The sequence below is a fragment of the Hydra vulgaris genome, chromosome 12 (genome assembly GCF_038396675.1).
Source record: "Hydra vulgaris chromosome 12, alternate assembly HydraT2T_AEP".
NCBI lineage: Eukaryota > Metazoa > Cnidaria > Hydrozoa > Anthoathecata > Hydridae > Hydra > Hydra vulgaris.
The window spans coordinates 26,314,520-26,338,527 of NC_088931.1; the positions used below are offsets into that span (position 1 = coordinate 26,314,520).

Genomic DNA, 24,008 nt, shown 5'->3' on the forward strand with positions numbered 1-24,008 from the left:
TTGTGCACTATATGTGTATTAAAATGATATTCACACTTCTTATGACGCTGGTATTTTTATTTAGTTGCTATGGATGCCTTACATTGCATAGCATAACAACAATATTATTTTGGTAGTTGTTCTTGATCTTTGTTCAAAAAAAATCCGTACATTAAAAGCGAGATAAAAAGAAAACTAAGGTATAATTTTATTAGACTTTTTTGGATCTACTATTGAAGTGAATTGTATTATTAAGCATACAATGATTGATGGAAAGGTTCAACGATATTATCTGGAATAACTAACGTATACCAACATTGTTCAGTGTGTTGTGTTTCTCCAAAAATTATAAATAGTCTTGATGTCTTTTATACAGATTATACTTACAGTGAATTGAAATATGGTTTTTCCAGTCTTCATACATGGGTTTCTTTTTTTGAGATGATTTTGCATATTGCACAGTGGCAAACAAAATGTAAAAAACACAAAAAAAGACATTTGTGACTAAACAGAAGATTTCAAACTTGTTGTTAATTTCCCAAAAAATAGTGATTCTGAAACAAGCAACAATGGCAATACTTCAAGCCGTGCTTTTACAGCAATGAACAAACAGCTTAAATTCTGGGTATTGATCAAAACTTTAAACTTATATTGTATTGTATTAAACTATCATTGTATTGATAAAACTAATTTCAGGATATGCAATATAGACTGCTTAAAATTCTAGGATACTGACACTGTTAGATTATATGTGTCCTTTTATCCACCTGTGCACAAAGTATTTATACATGGACACGACATAATTCAATTACATTACATTAACCAAAAGACTTATGTCACAAGAAGATCAAGAGGCTAAAAAAAAATTTATCGCAAAAATTTCACCTGAAAAACATCCAGAAAAGCAACAAACATTGATGCGATCATTCTTCTCATCATCAGACTTCTTGTTTCCAGTCACCTTGTTATTTCATCAATTCATAAATCAACATCACACCAAACAAATCATGAAAAAATTTTCTTCAGATGTTTTACAACTACTCAAAAAATCTTTAAACTATATTATTGTTTTATAAGTTTTATATTTTTTATTGCAAAAAATAAAAAAAGCACCAGCAGAAGAAGCGAAGACAACGTATTAGTATTTTTTTTTTTTTTAATGTTATTTAGGTGCCCCAAGAAGTCCTTACGGTCTTATCACAGAGCACCACGAAAGAGCATTTAATAAGAAGTTCATGCCTCCTTCCGAACCAATGTCGCAAAACTTGCCCAGAGGTGGGGTTTGAACCACAGATCCTTTGTTTCTGAGGCAAGTGCGCTACCACTACGCCACGGCTACTCGAAAGTATTAATGCTAGTTTTAGCGAGTACAGCCCTAATATTAAATTAGTTATAAATTTAATTTAAATAAAATTAAATTATTTATAAATTAGTTATAAATTTTGTCGAGTAAAACTGTGAACTGGTTGTGGGAACTTCGTTAAACAATAATAATATTTAAAAAAATAAATTTTTAGAAAACTTTTTTTCGGTCTGGTTTATTTCTGAGTTACTTTTTTTTTTTGAGTTTGTTTTTGTAAAAACCAAAGACGATATTACTCAATAAAGGAATAGCGAAGCAAAATGAAACGACGTTTTTACGCAATGAAGTTTCGCAACGATTTTTTAATTTTTTAAAATTATTTAATTAATATTATATTTTGATATATTTAAAAATAATTTATTTTGTTTTTAACAATTTATTATTAAAATATTTTATTTTGTTTTTTTAAAAACAGACAAGTTACTCCACAATTACTTCATAATTTGTCTGTTTTTAAAAAATAAGCATTTCTTTCATAGAAAGCATTCATTAATTCTATACATTAAATATGTTATAAATAAATTAATGCATTTATGCTATACTTAATGTATAAATGAGTTAATACATTTATACCATAAATAATATATGGTATAAATGCGTTTTTAATACTTATGGTAATTGAAAAAATTACATTTATATCAAATAAAATGAAATGAAATTAAACGCTTTATGTCTTATAAAGACGTTTTGCGTTTTATATAAAATCCCACGCCCCACATAATGGTATAAATAATTATCTTGTCGCTTTTTAAGAATGCGATTAAAACTGTACAAGGAAAATTCTATAGTAACTTATCTATAGACACTCTGAAATGAAGAATTATTTTACTTATTATTCAAAAATACTTATTCCTAAACAATCGCGTCAAGTTTAGTATACAAATATATGCCTTTTTAATTTTTTGTTAAAATGGGCCTTTTAGAGCATATCTGGCCGGGCGGCATATTTTGAAAACCTATACAGGCTCAGAATAGGCAGAAATATAAGCAATCTGATTCGCTGGTTTTGAATGAGAGGCAAGGTGATTTTATCTGTTGTTAATTTAAAGAAATGAAAAAAAAAATGTGTTAAAGTAAAGTCGAAAAGATCTATAAACGTGTTTCTCGTAAAATACAATGTCCTTGGCTTTAAAACATACTCAAACACAAAGTTTATATGCAGTTGATATTCAGTTGCACGAGACTACTGGTGAAGAATTTTATTTATAAATTGATTTATATGTTAATTACAAAGAGTTAAACATTAAAGTTTTTGAAAATAAAAGTTTGTACTGATTGCAAAACTAGCTTACATGTTTCATGTCAGTATATGAACTCTAATGAGATTTTGTTTTCATGTTTTGTTTCAACCTTAGTTTTGAGGAAAACTGTTTTTTTTTTATTACATAACTCTAATAAAACTTCGTCCTGAAACCATTAAACACATTTTGAAGGTTTAGAAAAAGTTCGGCAGACTACATTAACTTATATATAAAAGATAACAATTGGATATTAATACTCTGTTTGAAATTTTTAACAAAAAAAGAAAAATTTATACTGTCTAGTGAACAGTTATTTTTTGTACTGTTACATATAATAACTGATATTACAAGTAAGAGAAAGTATTGAAGTCAAATATTTTGACCAAATAAAAGTGGATTGTGGCATCAAAAAATGCAAATGATTGTGGTATTTGTTTTTATTGTAATAATCGAAAAAAATAAAAATAAAAATAAAAAATTAAGTGGTAAAAATTAAATATTTTAATAGAAAAAGAGTAATCAAGAAAAGAAAAGAAAATTAAAAAAAAAAAAAGTCAGTTGTCATGCTATGTGTTTTTGTTATTATAAAATGCTTTTGTATAAACTCTTGAAATATTCAACGTGAATTTACATGTTTCTTTTTTCTACGTCTTTACCCTTGGTTCTCCATTGGGTCATTGTCAAATCAACTAAAAAAAAAATAATATGGCACCATACCATCTCAGATTTTGCTGATTTATGAAATACAAGCTTGAATTAACGAATGAAAACTTCACTCCAAATTTTAGTGTCTGACTCCTTACGGTTCCAGAGATACTGATACTTGGTCCCAGTCTCTTTTTTGACTTTTTTTTTTTAGCGCCATTTATTTTTTAGGCTCATTGCACGACACAATTAGCTTTAACTTATGAAATACTTGTTTAATAGTGGTAAACATTTCTACCTATCTATTTTTTTGGAAGAGGAACTCAAAAATCATGGGTAAAATACACAAAAATTTAAGCTTCTATATGAAAATTCAATTTCAAAATGGTGTAACACTTTTCGTAAGTTTTTTGATGCCCCGTACAAAAAAATGTTTATCTTGAGATGCCTAAAAGATAAAATTCTGAATTTGTAAAAAACATTGATGCGATCATTCTTCTCATCATCAGACTTGCATTATGAAGCTTGTTTATGTAACAAGCTTCATAATGCAAAAAAACTGCACGGGTTTTTTTTTTTTAAATCAGATTTATTCGCATTCAAAGTTTTATAATAATAAACCCAAAAAATTTCGAAATTACACTAAAACCATGAAAATAATTAAATTGTAATGAGAAAAACTAAAACTAAAAGGCTATAAGAATTGACAATCTTCGACATTTAATAAAAATTAAAAATCTTTGAAAGATAACAAATTAGTTCTCTGGTTTAAAGTTTGCCCAGCTATCTTCAATGCTCTGGTGATCTACTTCACTGATTTTGTATTTTCTTCCTGTAACAGTTGTTGGAATATTAATCATTAACAATAAGTTTGTTGATGGAACCCAGCACACATCACCTCTAGAAGGCCAATAATATGACCTTGAAGGGTAATATGGATGCATAAATCTAACAAGAAAGTCTTTATTTTCAAGAACAGTTTCCTCAACTAGTCCGATCCATGGATTGTTATCATATATCAAACATACAAACGCGCCAATGCTTATATTAGACAAGAATTCTTTAATAATCTCATCAGTTTGAAAATTAAAAACAAATGAATACTCTAATTGTTCAGAAACAACTTTAGTTCCAATGTTTGTGTTACTTATTGGAACAAAATTGTGATAGGCGAGAGTGCCTGGTAACGTTTTTTCAGTTGCATATCTTTGCTCCATTTCACTTAGAATTATTGTGTTTGACTCCTCAGATATGTAATAAAAATTAATTCCTATGATTTCATTTTGGCAAAAATTAAACATTGCAGATGCTGTAAGAATATGATTTGTTGTTGTTCCATGAAGACTAGTAATTGAAGTTAGTCTTTTTACAGTCCCGCCAAAACCATCACAGGGTGATTTACCGTGACTTGTTGCAAAGAAAGACCATGTACATTTCATAGCAAAATTTTTTTCATGGTGGCATATATTTATAAAGTGTTTGCAGTTTTTGTACTGGCCAGCACACCTATCTGAAAAGTAATGGACAGTTTCTATTTGATGAGAAATATTGCTTTTAAATCGCTAGCTTCATCACATGATAAGCCATATCTACATCATGCAGTAAATCATCTGAGATGAAACATAATGAATCACATTTGAGGACATTATTTTCTTTATAATAAATTACTGTTGGATGCAATGTTGCTTGAATTTCGTTCCAGTGAAAACTTTGTATTTCGTCTTGTACAACAAACTCATAATTTTCTGAGAAATCTAAAAGGACAACAACCTCAGTACTACTTAACTCATTTTTTAACTTTCTTAAAGAAGCAGCTTGACTTTTTGCAATATAAGAATGAACAGTAAGTTTTTGTAACTTATTTTTCAAAATATTAATAAAGCTACTTGTCGTTTCTGTTAGACTTAATAGCTCAGATCGGTCTGTTGTTTTCCATTGTTTATACTCTATACAATAATCATCATCTTCATCAATATTGTCTTGAGAGTATAACTCATTTTCAAGATAATGTACTAATGCAGAATCTTCTGGGCACATAGGGCAACGATGTATCATGCAATTCTTGTTAGCCCTACTACAAACAAGCATATCAATGTTCGTGATAATCCTTTGATAATTCAACTGCACTAATCATTAACTTAATATTTTGATGGTAGGTGCACACACATACTGTATGCGTACCAGATGCTTCTACTGTAATTCACCATTTTGGACGATGTGAGCAAAAGTTAGAAAAACAAGTCTTTATATCTGGATAACAGGTTGTAAATTTTGCATATAGCTCTTTTAGATTTGAGAGAATCAAACGCTTTTGCATGTGAGATCTTTGAGCTATACTAACAAAATCTTTTTTACCAGACATTAGTCTGCTATTTTTATCATTACAATAAAATTCAATAATTTTATCTACTGATTCTTGAGGTGTTTTCTTTCCCTTTTTTTTTCTTCAGGAAAAGATAAAATACCATTTTTCTGCAGCAATTTGCGTGGTATCTGCACCATGTAATTAGTAACATTCAATTCTTTTTCTATATCTTTGTGAGACCAAGAAATTGGAACCAGTGTTAGTAGTTGAATTTTCTGATTACGATTGGAAATTAACATTTTTTATTTTATTTTTCTAATAAGTATATCCATGTCATTTGCTTTACCTTTGACTTCCTTAGATAATTTATTGAAGGAATCTTCTCGGCTTAACTCTTCAGGATCTATATTTAAAGTCCTTGCAATGTCAACTTTACTGTTTTTTGAACATGTAACAATTTTTTTTTGCCAAGAACAACTGAGTGACAATTTACTGCATGCATTTTGAGAGGACTTATGTTCATAGTCGTAGGAATAACATTAATACCAATATTTTTCAATTTCCTAGCAAGTTGCATATTAATTTCTTTACGTCCTCCTAAAAACATGAGTGATAACTACTGTTTCAGTGAATATTTTGTAAATATATATATAATTTATATAAAATTACAATAAAGTTTTCAAAATGTTTCATGATTAAGTAATAATACCTTTTCTTCTTTTTCCTTTATGTGAATTAAATAAATCACAGCAAGTTAAATAGATTGCGGAATAACGTTTTAAATAAACATATTCATGGTGTAGGCAAACCGTTGCATTTTCATCAAATTGAATGCTAGAACGACAAATTATCAAGGCTTTTTCAACATCATTAAGACTTGAAACTTTCTTGATATCATGGGGTTTTACATATGTTTGTTTGTTACAAATTTCTTTATTTGTTATTCCAATTGAACATATTTTTTTATCATTCATATTTTTTAGTTTTGTAAGAAACAATTTTAAAATAATTATTGTTTGAAGATTTGAAAATAGAAAATCCTTTAGTTATTATACATAATGATCTTAGATGTGAAATGCAAACAAGTTTATATGTTAGAACTGCAACTGAGACAGCAAGATTCTAAAAATCTTTTAAAAAAATGCAAAAAATAAATGCAAATAATTTTTTTTCATTATAAAATAACAATTTTTTCTTGATTTTTTTATAAAACTTTGAATAGAAATAAATCTGATTTAAAAAAGAAAACCCCTGCAGCTTTTTTGTATTATGGAGTTTGTTACATATAGAACATTAGGAAAAAAGTTCAGAATTTTATCTTTTAGGCATCTCAAGATAAACATTTTTTTGTACGGGGTATCAAAAATCTTACAAAAAGTGTTACACCATTTTGAAATTGAATTTTCATATAGTAGCTTAAATTTTTGTGTGTTTTAGCCATCATTTTTAAGTAAGAATACATTTTATAAAAATTTTTTTTATTTTTATTTTTCTACAGTAGACAAATTTTTTTTGCTTCAGGAGTATTTAATGTAAAATAAATTGATAGCATAATAAATATGAAATTTATCAAAATTTGTTGCTTTAATATTATTTATTATCAGTTGCTATCAGGGGGTAAACATTTTTTACAATTATAGAATAAGATAACCAATTTTTTTTCACAGGTTAAGAGCTAATCATCAACAAACATGCTTTATATGTATTGACTTTTGAAATGAAATAAACTACAACATGTAGTTTTCTTTTTTCTACCTTTTAAAACTTAGTTCTTCATAAAGATGTGGTAAGTTAAGAGTCATTCCTAGAGTTATTTTTAGTAATCAAATAACTATATCAAAACACACTTGTAGACATCAAGTTATAGACTTTTTCTTATGGTTTATTATGTTACAAAGTTTTGTAATCTTTTATTACTAAAATACCAAATATCCAAATTAGCTCTTGCTTACAATTGCTTTTAATTTGACAGTGTTGGAAATTACCTGGGTAATTTCCAACGCTCTCAAATTAAAAAAAACAGTAAGCAATATTTTCAAACATAAAATGTTTTACTAAGGCATATAATTTGTATATGAGAGTAATTAGTGTAAAATTTCTGAAAAGAAATTAGGGAATTTTTAAAAATATATTTCTAGCTAAATGATAGGATTAATTGGGAACTTAATGTGGAAGAAATCATACCAAGTCATCAATATTATCAAAGTTTTACTATCTAATTAATAGTTTGTTACAATGGTTGTCTTTTTTTAAATCTTAGAGTTATAAAATATTTTACGAAAACAAACTACTTCTTTTAAATCTTTATTTTTGAAAAGTTATTATGAAAATCGCAGTTGTTTTGAGTTGTGAAGTTTTGTAAATGTATAAGTACTATATTGTACAGAAGTTGATAGAAAAATTATACTTTTTATGTTATTATTATTTGATTTTTTTATGCAATTATTCAATTTCACTTCTATTATCTAGTAAGCGTTTTGACATTTGTTTTGATTTTAATATACGCACTAAAGCCTCTCTTTTAAAATCAGCCAATCAGATTGCGCATATCTCTGCCTTTCTGAGGCTGTCTAGGGTTTCAAAATATGCGGACCGTGTTTTAGGCTTTTGGCCGGGCCGGTTTTTAGGCTTAACCCAACGTATTAAAATTTTTAATACGTTTTAATAACGGCTTGACGTTTTTAATTTAGAAACGTCAAACCGTTATTCCAGAATTATAAAACCTATTAACAAAAATAAAATACTCTTCTCAAAAATAAAAATCTCTTATTTTCTCGTTTTATGATGAAAAGGCTTCTGGTGCAAACAGCATTGCGATCTCTGTTCTTAAACTTCTGAAGTATTTAGTTTCTTATTTGTTACCTGTATATTCCCTAATATTTTCAAAACTGCATCTGTTGTACTAGTTCATAAAAACAACTTAAATCTTCTCTGCAATAACTTCAGACTTATTATATCATTAAATTCTTGATAAATTGATTCATTTTTACATCAAGCTATTTCTATCAATTCTGAGTGTTTATATACTGGTTAAAATTTCATTGAAAAAGCTTTCTCATTTACTTATTAGTATTACTGAAACGGTTCATGGTGCATTTGATAGTGATTATTTAGTAAATCTACACTTAATTAGCCTAAAATAGTTTTATTTTTTTGCTTGCTGCGCTCTCGTCAGTAGAGATTTTTTTAACATAATGAATATTATTTTGCTTCTGTACATACATCAACTATCTTATAGCCTGCTGCTACATGGGAGTGAGCTGCTACAGCAAATGAGGCTTTGGCTTGGGGCAGCAATAATTTTCTTTCATTATTCCAATAAATAACCCTTATGTTTAAAAAATCTCCACTGACATGACTGCAACAGGCGAAAAAATAAAATTATTTAAGGCTACTTAACTGTAGCTTTACTGGTTATTTTACTTTAGCCATCTCTTGATTTCTTAAAAAGTTTTAATATGATTGACCATGAGCCTCTAATTAAAAAAATAAACTACTAAGAATATCATAAAGATAAACTACTAAGGATATCATATAATTCAAAATAATTTATCTGATGATGCTGACATCAATAGAGAGATTAAATGTCTGTATACATGTACAAATATTCTTAACAGACAATTTAAGAGATGCTCAATAAGGATAAAAATACAGTTATTTAAGGCGCACTGCCTCTGTACGATGCTGCTCTGTGGCCTAACTATAGTGTAAATACTTTTTCAAATCTACAATCTTGTTACAAGAAATATGCGAAAAATATTTTTTGGCTATGACAAGTACTCAAGTGCTAAAAGTATGTTTATGGAGCTGGGCCTGCCTACTCTCGATACTTCACTGCTTAACTGCAGACATAGTTTTAAAAATCAGTTTTTCGTCTGCGCCAGTGATAATTTAACTGCGTATGGATTAAACAGAATTGTTAATTGAATTTTATTTGTTTTGTTTTACTATAAACCTTGTATTGTACTTGTTGTCTGAAATAAATGAATTATTATTATTGTTATTAATGATTGGTTTTAAATTTATGTTCAAAATCGTACTCTGTTTCAATAAAAGAGTTTAAATACACAAAAAAGTTAATAAAAATGGTATTTTGTAGAGATTTTGTTTTTAAGCTTTACTGTTTTTGATATATATTTACAATTTATTTCATATAAATATTCATTTCTCTATAAACAGATTTATTTATTACCTTTTATTTTATACCAATTTTCTATGCATAAACAAATCAATCTCACAGCTTTAGAAAAAAATTAACTCAGATTTCAATCATTTGTGTCATTGGCAGAATAGTAGTCATTTTTCCATTCATAAGAATTATGACATTTTCTTCTCTTCAATCTAATATTTAAAAAAAGGTTTTTGAATGTGTAAAATTACAATATCTTGTAAAGTGTAATAATTGTTTGATTTTCTCCTAAATAATCTACCTAGTTCTTATGTTAATTTCTTTATTAAAACAAGTGCATATGCATAAATATTGCTCCCAAACTACAGAAAATGGTAATTTGTATCTATCTCTTTTTAATGCAATCAAAGTTTTCCATAAAACATCAATAAATTTTTAAATTTAACCAATTAATACCATTTATTAAAAAAAGGATATTGACTAAATACCCTTCTTTTAGTGATTTTGTTCTTTTCAAAAAATGTAATTAAAAATTTTTAATATAAGTATATATCTGGAGACAATTAAATTTATTATCATCATCTTATTGTGTAGGAAGAGCCATGGCTAGTCTCCCCTACACCCCTTTTCTTTTTTTTTAGTAATACCTAATTGAAAATTTTAAAGATTATAGCAGCGTTTTTTTTAATTTTTTTTTGGAAGAGGAGGGGGTGGGGTCACTGACCAACTTACCACTAACATACAACACTGTATGTTAGTGCAATATTTTATATTACTATTAAAATTTTTATTGTTATTTAATAAATTTTAGCTGCTTATTTGATATTTAATAATAATAAAGACTCTGTAGTTGAAACAATAGAAATATAGTAGTTATGTTTTAATTATTATTATCTATAAAATATAATAATATAATTTTTTTTGATTTTTATCATCTTTTCATTATAACTATTGTTTTTAGATTTGTTATAATTTTTATTATTTAATATGGTATCAACTTAAAAGTTAATACCATACTTGTAAATTTTTATATATAAAAATCTTTTTTTATTTTTTTTACAAGAAAAGTATGTAATTGGTGTTGATTGTACAACTTTAGAAATAAGTGTTGTTTAAGCAACAGTTATTTCTTAAGTTTCATATACACCAGACCTATAAAATGCTAAATAAGTACTCAATATTGTACTGAGAAAGACAGTATGTAAGTAAAAATGATAAAAAAGAAGTTGTATGCCTCTTAAACACAATTAAATTGTTTGTCACAAAGTGATGTTAATATACATATCATTTAATATATTGTTAAAATGTTACCATACATATCATTTAATATTTTATTTAATTAGAAAGTTTCTGACATACTACATAATTTTTTTTTATTTCTTGTCAAAAAAAAGTTTTTTGTTGCTGTTTTTTTTTTAAATATGATTTTTTTTGTACACTGCAAAATAACCCAACAAAAAAGTTATTGTTTATTAAATTTTAAATTTAAGTTAATTTTATGTTTTTACAATAATTGAATAACATTTGTATAATAATTGAATATTATTAAAAAACAAAAATTGAAATAAATAGATGTAAAGAAAATATGTTATTTGTTGGTTTTTCTTTAATTGATCAACATTGTTTTAGTGGTTTAAATGGTTAAAGTTCATTATTATTTGATTTAACATATTAACATTATTAAAATTAATTGGCAATCAATTTTAGGTTTATGTCAAGAGGTAGATAGTTGCTGGTGGAGTACCTGGAGCGAATGGTCTGGAAATATAAATCAAGGTTCGTGCGGACATCAGCGTCGGTACAGAAGTGCTCAGAAAGTATTTAAGTACATAGAAAAACCAAGTTGCCACAATGCAGTAGTTAACTGCAAAAATGATCAAGACTCTGAAAGCAGAACGTGGTGTAAGATTTTTTTTTAATTATTGTTTGGTCAAGATAGAAATAATTTAGAAGCATGGCAACAAAAATAAAAAAGGAAAGAAACTTGTATGTTGATTGAAAATTTTTTTTTTTTCATTGTTCAATTTTTAAAGGCAGCTGTAAAAAGATTAACTCATGTCAAACATCTGAGTGGACATTGTGGAGTTCTTTTCCAATTCCTAACACATGTTCTACACAAACAAGAAAACGTGATATAGTTGCAACATATATCTATGAAGGTCAAGAAAACAACTGCGATGGTATAACTGATACATGTCCTACTAAAAGTCTAGATGACCTACGAGTATTGTGTAAGTCAATAATTATTTTCTTTTAGTTTGATAGAAATTAATGGAGTTAATTTCTATCAAACTATCACTTCTATTAACTCCATTAATTTGTATCAAGCTATCACTTCTATTAACAAGCTTCTTTAATCTTTGATGTTTATTTGTCACCAAGGTAATAATATAAAGTATAAAAGAGTAAAAATATTAGGAAATATTATTTGCAGGAAAAACTTCCTTCTTATAATTAACAATTAATATTAACAGAAAAAATACAAGTGCAATAACAAATTTTATGGTCATCTAAATATAATTAACGATAGCATTTGTTTTTACTACAGTAACTATAAAATTGTGGGTGGCTCTGTATATCCAAAGGGCGTAAAGAATTACAAAACCAATATATATATATATATATATATATATATATATATATATATATATATATATATATATATATATATATATATATATAATATATATATATATATATATATATATATATATATATATATATATATATATATATATATATATATATATATGTAGTTACTTTGTGTTACATTTGCATATTTTATTTTAATTAATTACTTTGTTATTTATAAAATTTGTTTACTCCTAATAATTTATTATATTTAAAATAATTTATTATATTATATTTTACATTATATAATCTTTAAAGTTTATATTTTTTATTTGACTTGATTAATTCTGAATGATTTCTATTTATCACAAGTTGTTTAATCTAAAAAATCTTTTTCACAAAAAATTTTTTTTTTTTGCACTGTGATTTTTATATTTTATTTATGATTTGGAAATTCACCTGAGAAGAAAAAAATTACTTAATTTATGTTCTTTTGGCTAAATCCTAATGCTAATAAGCCCTTGTCGTTGTAAGTTATTTAAGTAACTTAATCATATTAAATGGTTCTAATCAGTATTTTGTAGGAACTTTAGGTTTTTAAGGTAACATGAACTTTGCAGAGTTTTTCATTTGGTAATCAGTTTAGCAGGTATTAAGAGGTTTTAGTAAAAATTTAAATTTTTAAAATTTTTTTACTAAATTATCTAGGCTTTGAAAAACACTTAAATTTTTAAGGTTGTTTTTAAAGATAATAAAAAATATATTTAGATAAAAAATTATTGAGGTTAAATTCAAAAATAAAAATTAATAAAAGTTGTAGAAATGCAAATAAGCAATTAAAGTGCAAATCTAGAAACAATAAAACTGTCTAAAAAAATAATATTAAAAAAAAATTGATCCTCATTATCATCAATTAAAAAATGAAATAACAAATAAAATTTGTTAAAATGTTCAAAAGTAAAAAACATCCAAAATCAAAAAAAAATTTTCTACAATTTTTTTCTAGAGCTGTAACTCAAAAAATCCTCAATATAAAGTTTGGTTTTTTAAACTTTATTTTATTTTTTAAGTTTAATGTTTATGGTTCCTCACTTGTGTGATGTGAAAGGTTTTCCATGATGCTATGTATTAAATAATTTTTTCATTATTTTATTCTATTTTATTTCTATTGTTATTCTATATTATTTTTGCTACTAATTTTTTATTGTTTCTATCATCAATAAAAATCTTCACAAAAAAACTTTATTTGAAATGCTCAATATCCAATATTTTTTTAGATGTTTTATGCAATGCTAAGTATACAAATCTAAAAATTGTGCAAATCCTCTATGAAAATTTTTTAAATTAAAACTTGCACAACCAACTAACTCCTTTTTAGTATAAAACATATAAATTTTACCCCTCAGAATGCTTTAAGACTACTTTACTTATAAATTTTATAAGTTTGACTGATCCAATTTTGCCATGGACTGATTTAATAGAATGTAAGGTTAAGAAACTTGAATTATTTTTTAACTGAGATTTTCAGCTACTTTTCTGTGAGCTCTCAAGTACTATAATGCCAGAGAGATGCACTAGAGCATCAAGGATGCAAACGTATGTACATCAAAGTAAGAGCCTTTTTTTAAATAAATTTTTTGAAATAAAAAAAAGTTGTAGACAAACAACATTTGATAAAACAATTTGATGAAACAATTTCATTTGATAAAAAAATGTATGTGTAAAATATGTATAAAAGGTATTTCATATTAATTTAACCAATATATATATTGTATATATTTCTAATTATTTTACATATATTTATTTAGCTTTTATACTATTTATATATACCACTTGGTAACCCAATTTTTTTTCAATTAATTGCTTATATACATTAAGCACAACTACACTGCTCTTGTTAAGAGTAGTGACAAATTTCTTGATGAGATCAAGAAATTTATATAAATATACTAATATATATATAAATATATATTATATATATATATATATATATATATATATATATATATAAATATATATATATATATATATAAATATATATATATATATTTATATATATATATGTTTATATATATATATATATATTTATATATATATATTTATATATATATTAGTATATTTATATAAATATACTAATATATATATAAATATATATATATAAATATATATGTATATATTGCAATACTGTTAACATTCCTATATTAATAAATGGTAACCCTCTTACTGAGTTCTCATTACATCTTCTTGGATTATTGTTCACTTTTGATCTAAATACAATCAATTGCAAAGCAAAGTTAGTACAAAGTACAAACTTAGCATCAGCTAAGGTTGCTTTTCTTTATCATGCTTGCAATTTTCTTATTCCCGCTTCCATTCTCTACCTCTACAAATTTCTTATTCGCCCCTGTACATAATACTGTTGTCATACTTGAACTGGTCCTTCTAATGATGCTCTTTCGCTTCTAGACTAGGTCCAAAAATGCATTGCAAACATAGTTGAACTTAGTATATCTGCCAAACTTCTCTCTTGTCGTTGTAAAGTTGCATCTCTTTCTCTTTTCTGCAAATACTATCATACCATTTGGCTGATGGAACTAAAGGTGAACCTTTACAAAACTCAATCTTGCTTGACTCGTCATTCAACCAAGTCTCTTCTTTTTACTGTATCAGTTCCTACGTGCATTAAAAACTTTTATTTGCCTAGTTTTTTTCCCCGCAATTCAACCCTTGTGATCTCTCTCCTATCTTCATGTTTTCCTGACTCATACAACCTAAAACTTTTCAAGTCTTCTGTCAACTATTTCTTTGCTCTTTAACTTTATTCTTTGTTTTCTATGAACTTCCAGCTTAATAGTGGTTGCTTGGAGCCTTGTTGGGAGTGAAATAGAATTTAAAAAAATGATGATTTCTAGATCAATGAGTGGTGATGACTCTAAAGTAAAGAAAAGAAGCAATAAACTTAAAAAAAAATAATTGGAAATAGCGAGTTTATCTGAAAGAGTTCATCAGAAAAAATTATGGTACTTTGATCATGAAAAACATAAAGATGCAGTTGATTATGTATCAACGTGAAGAGAAGTAGAGATATAGAAATAACAGTTTTAGAAAAAAAGGAGATTAAGAATAAGTAGAAAAGCTTGAAGATAAAAAGTTACAGATAAAAAAAAGCTTTATTTTGAAAAAAAGGTGCTCAAGATTGCGTATATTGAAAAAACAGTGTACCAAGAAATACCTATGTATTTTATCAAAATGACAATGCAATACAAAGAAAAATACTTTTGCTTTCGTGCTATGCACTTAATAAGTTAAAAAAAAAAGTTTTTTTCATCCAGCAGATGCATTTTGCTATGAGTGAGGACAATTTATAAGGACAAGATCGAAAAAGTATATTTGATGGCAGCATGTCATAAAATGTGTAAAAACAAACATACTTCAGCATATCTGTTATCAGGACAATTTCTAGAAATTGTACTTTGCTATGCAACAAATTTGGAAGCAAACAACAAACCACTCATGCATTTGGTAATTCTGCATCCCACAAAACATAGCTCAGGCATATTTATGCCTGATTTTTTGATAATTTAGTAATTATACACCTCAAATAGTTTAAACAGACATTCCTTCACTCATTATCCCAGTACCATACATCCCCAGTTGCATGCTCTCCTCCTATAAGGGATCAGCTCAACAGGAAACAACAGATTGAAGATACAATTACAGATTTGCAGGTGAGGTTAAGGAGATAAAGCCATGCTAACTTAACTAGTAAGACATACTCTGGGCAAAAAGGACTAAACTATTATCAAGATGTTGATGATTACCTTGAAAGTATGATGACTATGGATGGAAGTCATTGATGACTTTAAAATGATGTCATTCCTCATATGCCTTCAAGCAGTTTCACAAAGTTTCCTTGTTTCCTTTGCCTCTGGGACAGGTGTGACATTAAAGAGTAGTATGACCCAAAAGTCACGCAGTTTATAGACTGAGTTCTTAGTGGAAAGAAGCAATATGAACTAGAGCCCCCTGATAAAACCTTATAAAATGCTTATGCCAGCACTGAAGATTAAGTTTGATCTCATCAAGAAATTTGTCACTACTCTTAACAAGAGCAGTGTAGTTGTGCTTAATGTATATAAGCAATTAATTGAAAAAAAATTGGGTTACCAAGTGGTATATATAAATAGTATAAAAGCTAAATAAATATAATATATATATATATATATATATATATATATATATATATATATATATATATATATATATTTATGTATATATATATAATGATATTTAAGGCTGTTTTGTATTATAATAATAAAACAAAACTCATAATTGTAAAAGAGTGCTCAATATTAAAAAGATATTTCAAATAGAGCGATATACATATAAATATATATATATATATATATATATATATATATATATATATATTAACGAAGAAAAAACAACTTTTTCTATAGTACTTTAAGTTTCATGCCTATATGGCAATATTCAGCCATTGAATACAAAATCGAAAACAAAAAAACCTGCTAAAAATTACAAAATACTGTGTTGTGGATCTTTATGTCGCTAAAAGACATACTTGATGGCAACCAAGAAAAACAAAAACCTAGCTAATCACCAGTGTCAAAAAAAGATAAGAGGTATTTATTCTTGTGCCTGCATTTTGAAATCAGCTCATTTCATTTATTTAACAAGTGTTCACCTTTATATGTTAAAATAAGGAATTTTTCGTATAAGCAAAGATTGCAAATTTTGACGAGGACTTATAAGAATTGCAACATTTTAACAATTTTCCACTTAATTGAGGGTGTTAACGTTTTGTCTTTTATGCCCAAAATTTCTTTAGAAAACTCAGTGTCATTTTTATATTTATTGATATTAAAAGATTTTTGATGGTTAACATACCAAGATTTAAATGGAGTTTTACATAAGTAAAAATATACTTTTTCTTTGTAGTCAGGTTTATTTGATGACATGGTGGCTTGATAAACAATGTTCTTTGTCAAGCGCTGATTGTTCATTGGACAGATGGATTTGTTGACACAGTTGCATGTTGTTCCCTGATCTTTACCTTAGCTATATAATATCCTGTGATTGTTGAAATTAATGATGGACTTGATGTTTGGCAAACACGATTTTAATAGTATTTCAATTAAATATCTTGCCAAGTTTCTGACCAAGCGGAAAATGCAAGTCTACCATGTTCAAAAAATGACTGCCTATTTTTGTTGCAACATTGGTACTGTACCAGATTGAGTTGCAACATTGGGTTGTACCAGATTATGTTTCACTTTTGATTTTTGAATGGGACTGGTTTTTTTATTTGAATGGTAAACGAATTTGCAGATAAAACCTAATTTATATAATGCATCTTGATAAGGAGTGTTTAAAAATGATTTGAGAATGGATTGTTTAAAAATATTTTCATTAGAAGAGTTGTTTGACAATCTTAGTTCGATAGAGTGAGGAAGACTTTTTAGTATGCTATGAGAATGGTTAGAGTCAGCATTTATATAACTGATGGAATTAACAGGCTTGCAGTAAGCTTGGAAAGAACTGTCATTAAGATTTAACGTTAAGTCTAGATAATTAACAACTTTAAAATTACAGCTGATGGATATAAGAAGATCATTGCTTTTAATTTTTTCTATTTGTTGGCGACTCCAGTTCTTAAACACTGCTAAACCATCATCTCTAGACAATCCAAGTTCATTTTTGTTTTAAGACTGCAGTAATTGAAGCAAGATATATATTCCAACTAACTCACAAACTTCTGCGCCATCAAGGGCTCCCATGGTGACATCAAATAAACCACTTTTTTTAATCCAGGCTTCACCATTGTTAAATAATAATGATATCCTGGCATGATGTATTAACTTTTTTTCATCTTGTTTTATAACTAAGTATTTTTCAGCAAAGGCTATAGTGTTGTTCAGTAAATTTTCATTAATTGAAGAATAAAAATCAGTTATATCAAAAATCAAGAATTTTTATAGTTGTTTTTCTTTGAAAGACTTTGAAACCCATAATATTCTGTTAGTTTAGCTATTGACTGATGCAAACTTTTTTTCTAAGATTTATTTTTGATCGAATAACTTTAGAAGTTCTTCTTACTTCGATTTTTGCTGGATTTAATAGCTGAACTGTTGGACTTACCTATTAAAAATTATCCTTGTGGTCTTTTAGAGTGATAAAACAGTTGGAGGTGCCATTTAATTCAATTCTGTTGAAAACATCATGATTAGTTAAAAGGTGTTTACTTTTAATATTTATTTGACCTTTCTCATTTTGGTCAGCCTTTTTATATGTAGATGGAACTAGTACTAAATACTAGTGGTTAGTACTAGTAATACTTAGTTTTTCATATATATATATATATATATATATATATATATATATATATATATATATATATATATATATATATATATATATATATATATATATATATATATATATATATATATATATATATATATATATATATATATATATATATATATATATATATATATATATATATATATAAATGAGGATCTAGTAAATTAGATTTAGAAACATTTGCTGGTAAAATGCCTATTTTTTGGTTCATCTGGTATTGTTTTGCCATTTATTTTAGGCAATGAAGTTTTTTGCAATATGTTAAAGTAATAACAATTTTTTGCAATATTTTAAAGTAATATTTAAATATTTTTTTCCATATGTAAATCCAAAAATTATATCACAAGTTAGAATTTATTTTTTTAACCATTTAGACACAAGACACATTTAGACAGATAAGACACAAGTTATGACATCATACCTTAGTTATGACATCATACCTTAGTTATGACATCATACCTTAGTGAACAATTATTTTTGATGAAAAAATCTATTAAAAATTTTTTTTTTAAATTCAAATAAAAATTGGATATAAAAAAAAAATCAAAATTTGTTTTTGCTATTATGGATAAAAATTATGATAATAATTTTTGTAAAAATCATATTTTATGAGCACATTTTGAAAATAAATTTAAAATGAAATTCACCCACAAAATGTGATTATGCATAATTCTTTGTTGTTGTTTGGATTGAAAATTCTAAAAATGCTATGAAATGAAATACTTTAATGATATCATTAAGGTTTTGTAAACAAATTTTAAGTTATATTGTGTTTCAGGTAACTGTCCATTCAAAGAATGTATTGAAGGGGAGTGGACTAGTTGGGAACTACATACTTGGAATGGCAACTGCCCGACTGAACGAAGACTAAAACAGTATAGAGAAGTTGTAAAATATAAAGAAGCGTTTGTTAATTGTGATGGTGTAGGACCTAAAGTATGTCCAGATCCTGTTGGTCATTTAAGAGATAAAGGTAATGAAACAAACAGTTTTTTAGAGTTATCAAAGATCTTGAGATCAATTCAAGTCTTTACAAAATTTGTTCAAGATTTTATATGAGATCTGTTCAGATCTTTTCAGGAATTCTAATTTTTTATAACTTATTATAGTATGTATTTTTAATTTAGAGATCACATGTCCTTCGCTTCCAGCTCCTTTGTATGGAAAACATGATAATCTTGCTTGCAATGGGGTTAATAGTAAATGCCAATCTGTTTGCAAAATATCCTGCAATAAAGGTTTTAAACTTTCTGGAAGTAGTTATTTAACTTGCCAAGGAAACGGAAGTTGGAATGGTGTGATTGGAACATGCAAGGGTTTGTGACTAAAAGTTAATTTTTTGCTACAAAATGTTAATCGAAAGTTTAAAGGAAATAAGAATATGGTTGGAGAATCTTTAAAGAAATTGATTGGAAATTTAAATTATTTGTTATATATTTTATGAACTTTTTAGATATAGAGCCACCAAATATTATTTGTCCAGTTTTGAAGTCTGAATTTTTTAACTTACCAAACAGAAATTATAGTATAATTGACTTACCTGAAGCAACTGCTACTGATAACATTGGTCTTGCACCTAAAATAACAGTGGATAAATCTTCACCACTAAAGGTTTTTGTCAAGAATGATGTTTATGTAAAATATACTGCAACAGATTCATCAGGAAACCAGAGATCTTGTGAAGTCAAGCTTTCAGTCAAAGGTTTTTTTTTAAAATATGTTAAAATGCTTTTTTTAGCAGGTGCCTTTAGTACAGTAGTGTTAAGGTAATCAGTGTTACTATTTTTTTTTAATTTGTACCATTATTTCCTTTTCTTTTAAAAAATTATACATGATATCATAAATGATAATACGTGACATCATTTATAATATCATAAATGATAGTTTATGATAAATATGTATATACAGCTTAAATTAGCTAGTCTAAAATAGACTCAATGAGCTACTCAGGTTGTGGTTGAAAATTTCATGATGTAATTTTTGGACGACCCTTTATAACATTATAACAACAATAATATGGAATAGTTATTGCTGTTTAAATAAGTTTTTTGATTTCGTTTTTTTTATTTTTTACATAGTATTACATAATAATCAAGTAAATTTTTTTTTTTACACACTCTATACTAAATTTTGTATATATATATATATATCATGGCCTACTATAGTGACAGGCTGAGTAAACATAAGGCTTTTAAAAAAACTGTAGGCAAGTTTTTTTTATGGAAGCATGCAGCTTTTTTTTTAGTTTCTAATAAATAATGATTTTTGTAACAATTAAATGAATTTAACCTCCGAAATGATAAAAATTGTATAATAAATGCAAACCACTTTTCATTAGATATAATATAGTTAAAACTCACTTTTTATTGTGCAAAAAACTCTAAAATCTATATGATAAAATAGCTTTTCAAAATAAAACTACAGTTAGTTAAAATATATATATAATATTTATATATAGTATAATATATATAAATATTCCATATATAAGATAACTTCAAAATGTTCATTTTGGGTTCCTTTAAAGATATAAGTGGGGAATAAAAATGGCCATAGTTGATATAAAATATATTGGCAAGGATTCTACAATGTTTTTTTGAAACATGGGTAAATCCATAAAAGTCAGATACCATCTAAAAGCAGTTAGATAAACACGACAGATAAAAGTGTGCAGATAATGAAAAAAATGTATGATTAAAATATCTAATAGTAATTGTTATCTCCAGGCAAACTACCATGATTAATCTCTCTGACATAATCTTTAAACTGGTCAAAACAAAATGATGTATCTTTAACTGGAGTATCTTCTCTATTGACATCAATGTAAATCAAAGACATTTTAATTTCTTTAGACATATGGTTTTCAATAACTGAAAGATTATGAAACACATTGAGCGAATTACATAATTACATTTGTCACAAAAGTGACTTGATGATATTTCTAAATCATTAGCAGTGATACCAATATTCAGACAAAGATTTGGTTTTTTAATCTCAACTTTTTGTTTTGATGTCAACTTTTTGTAATATTTGCTGAATATTTTTAAAATAGGTACCACATGATCCTTACAAAGTTTTCTAAATACTTTCTCAATAGGGTCACTAGTAAAGTGTCCAATGCAAACATACTTATGACTTGTACTTAGTAAATGTTTTACTAGTTCAACCATTTTATGACATGTATGAGAAAAAGTATGAGAAGTATCTTTGATTAAATTTTTTAGTCTGTGACTTTGTTTTTCAGGAGGCATTTTTTTGACCATTTCAGTTAAATTTAAAAGGAAGTTTAATTATCATTTGATGAAAAAACAGTACGGTATTTATCTTTAATGCAAAATCTTCATAAAGCTCTTTAACATTAACAATGTTTTAAAAATTTGATAAAAATAGATAAAAATACTGTGGTGTCTTCAACATTCTTTATGGATAGATGAGTTTTTAAAGCAGCTACCGTCTCATCACAAAATACTCTTAAACAAGCTGACACATTTTGACGTTCAATCGGTTTAGAAAAATTGCAGTTTCATTAAGTTTAGACAATTTTACAATAGCATATTTTTTAAATTGAAAAGGTTTTTTAAGATCCGACCATTTTGCAGTTCTTGAAATACCTTTGTAAGTAAAACATAGTCCTCGGCATTTTTCTGTGAGATTTTATTAAATGAACAAAGTCATATAGAAGAAAAATGTCATCATTAATGCACCAAGTATTATAGAAATTAGGTATTCCAAAAAACTTTAATTATTTTGTTATTGTAACAAAAAATAGCAATTTTTTATTGTTTCAATTGTTTGCATTGTTCAATCGTATTGAAAACTAGCATCTAATCCTGTTACTGGTAATACTTTATACATAAATTGTTTTCCACCAAATAAAAAACAAATTAAACCCAAAACTGTTTTCGCTAAATCATTTGGGTAATTTACAGATTTACTAAAAATGTTACCTCCTTGATATCTTAACTGTAGTTTAGCATAAGTTTCATCAATTAGTAGAATAGCCTGTCTTTGAGAAATAGAATAGCTGTCAAAATACAACTTTCAGTCATCATCTCCAACATTTCTAACTTTAGATGTCAACTTTGTTATCAAAGATATACTTGGTAGTTCGTAGTCATCATGTAATTGAGAGTAAAGAGTTCTTGACAATAAAAAGCATTCGAATGCCCTCGCAATAATATCAGGAAGATACCTTTTTTCACCAATAAACATTAAGGAGTTTATACTTAACATCTGTTCAATAATAATACTTTTCTTGTGATCAATTGGTAAAGAACTCAGATAGTGTATTGCAGCATGCAGACAGCTAATACAGTCAATAATATTTATATGATTTAAAGAAAAAATTTTTATGGTGCACTTAACACCACAGTAATAGTAATAAAAAGATAAATCTTTTTTTTTATTTTCAAAATAAACTTTGGAACACCCAAGTTATCCAATATATCAGCAGATTGAAGATTTAAACAGTTTTTATAGATATTTGATATTATTGAGAAGGAAAAAAATAGAGTTTTAGACATTATTTTATAACACAAATCTCCAAAAGAAGAAATATTATCAGCTTTTGCAAAAGCCTCTGTTTCATCAGGCATAGTACTTCTTAAAGATGGCATGATTCAGTAGTTAGTCTTGGTAGTGCCGGTGGTGTTGGAATTTGACTTGGATTTACACAAGAAAATACAAATCGTGGATGATTTGGTCAGCATTCCATAAACTAAAACTTTTTCATAGTCTTAAGGCCAATGATCTTCACAAATGAAAGTATTTAAACTATCTAAAATATTATCTCGAGGTATAGCACTTATCCTTCTTTTTCGTAAATCCACATTTTTTTTATTTGGAAGGCAAAAAACTTTCACAGACTTTGTAACATTGTAGTTACCTCTGTATCCAGTGATACATCACTTAAAAACCATACTCTTCAAATCTAATTATTTAGCTCTAAAAAGGAAGCATATTTAATATACATAAAGTTAAACTGTATTACATATTAAATTAAAAGACCATTTCTTTTTCTGGAATGCGCTATATTACAAATTATTAATTTAAAATTTATAAAATTATAACTCGCCTACAATTTTTTATAAAGCCATATGTTTACTTGGCCTGCCACTATAGTAGTAAACCATGATATATATATATTGTTTATGTAAAATTATACTATATCAAATATATGTACTTATATATATATATATATATACATAAATATATATATATATATATATATATATATATATATATATATATATATATATATATATATATATATATATATATATATATTATATATATATATATATATATATATATATATATATATATATATATATATATATATATATATGTAAATTATGTTAGTGTATTTTACAAATAGAGTGCTCGATGTTCTTA

General features: G+C 26.3%; 1 protein-coding gene across 1 annotated transcript in view; it reads left to right on the forward strand.

Annotated features, from left to right (window-relative positions):
- The window catches only part of LOC100206379 (sushi, von Willebrand factor type A, EGF and pentraxin domain-containing protein 1), an 83,101-nt gene that overhangs the window by 9,254 nt on the left and 49,839 nt on the right, over positions 1-24,008 (forward strand). Inside the window, exons 4-8 of the mRNA XM_065811671.1 lie at positions 11,370-11,564; positions 11,696-11,893; positions 19,396-19,590; positions 19,745-19,933; positions 20,071-20,319. Coding sequence (XP_065667743.1) covers positions 11,370-11,564; positions 11,696-11,893; positions 19,396-19,590; positions 19,745-19,933; positions 20,071-20,319 — 1,026 coding nt within the window. The remainder of the gene's footprint in view (positions 1-11,369; positions 11,565-11,695; positions 11,894-19,395; positions 19,591-19,744; positions 19,934-20,070; positions 20,320-24,008) is intronic.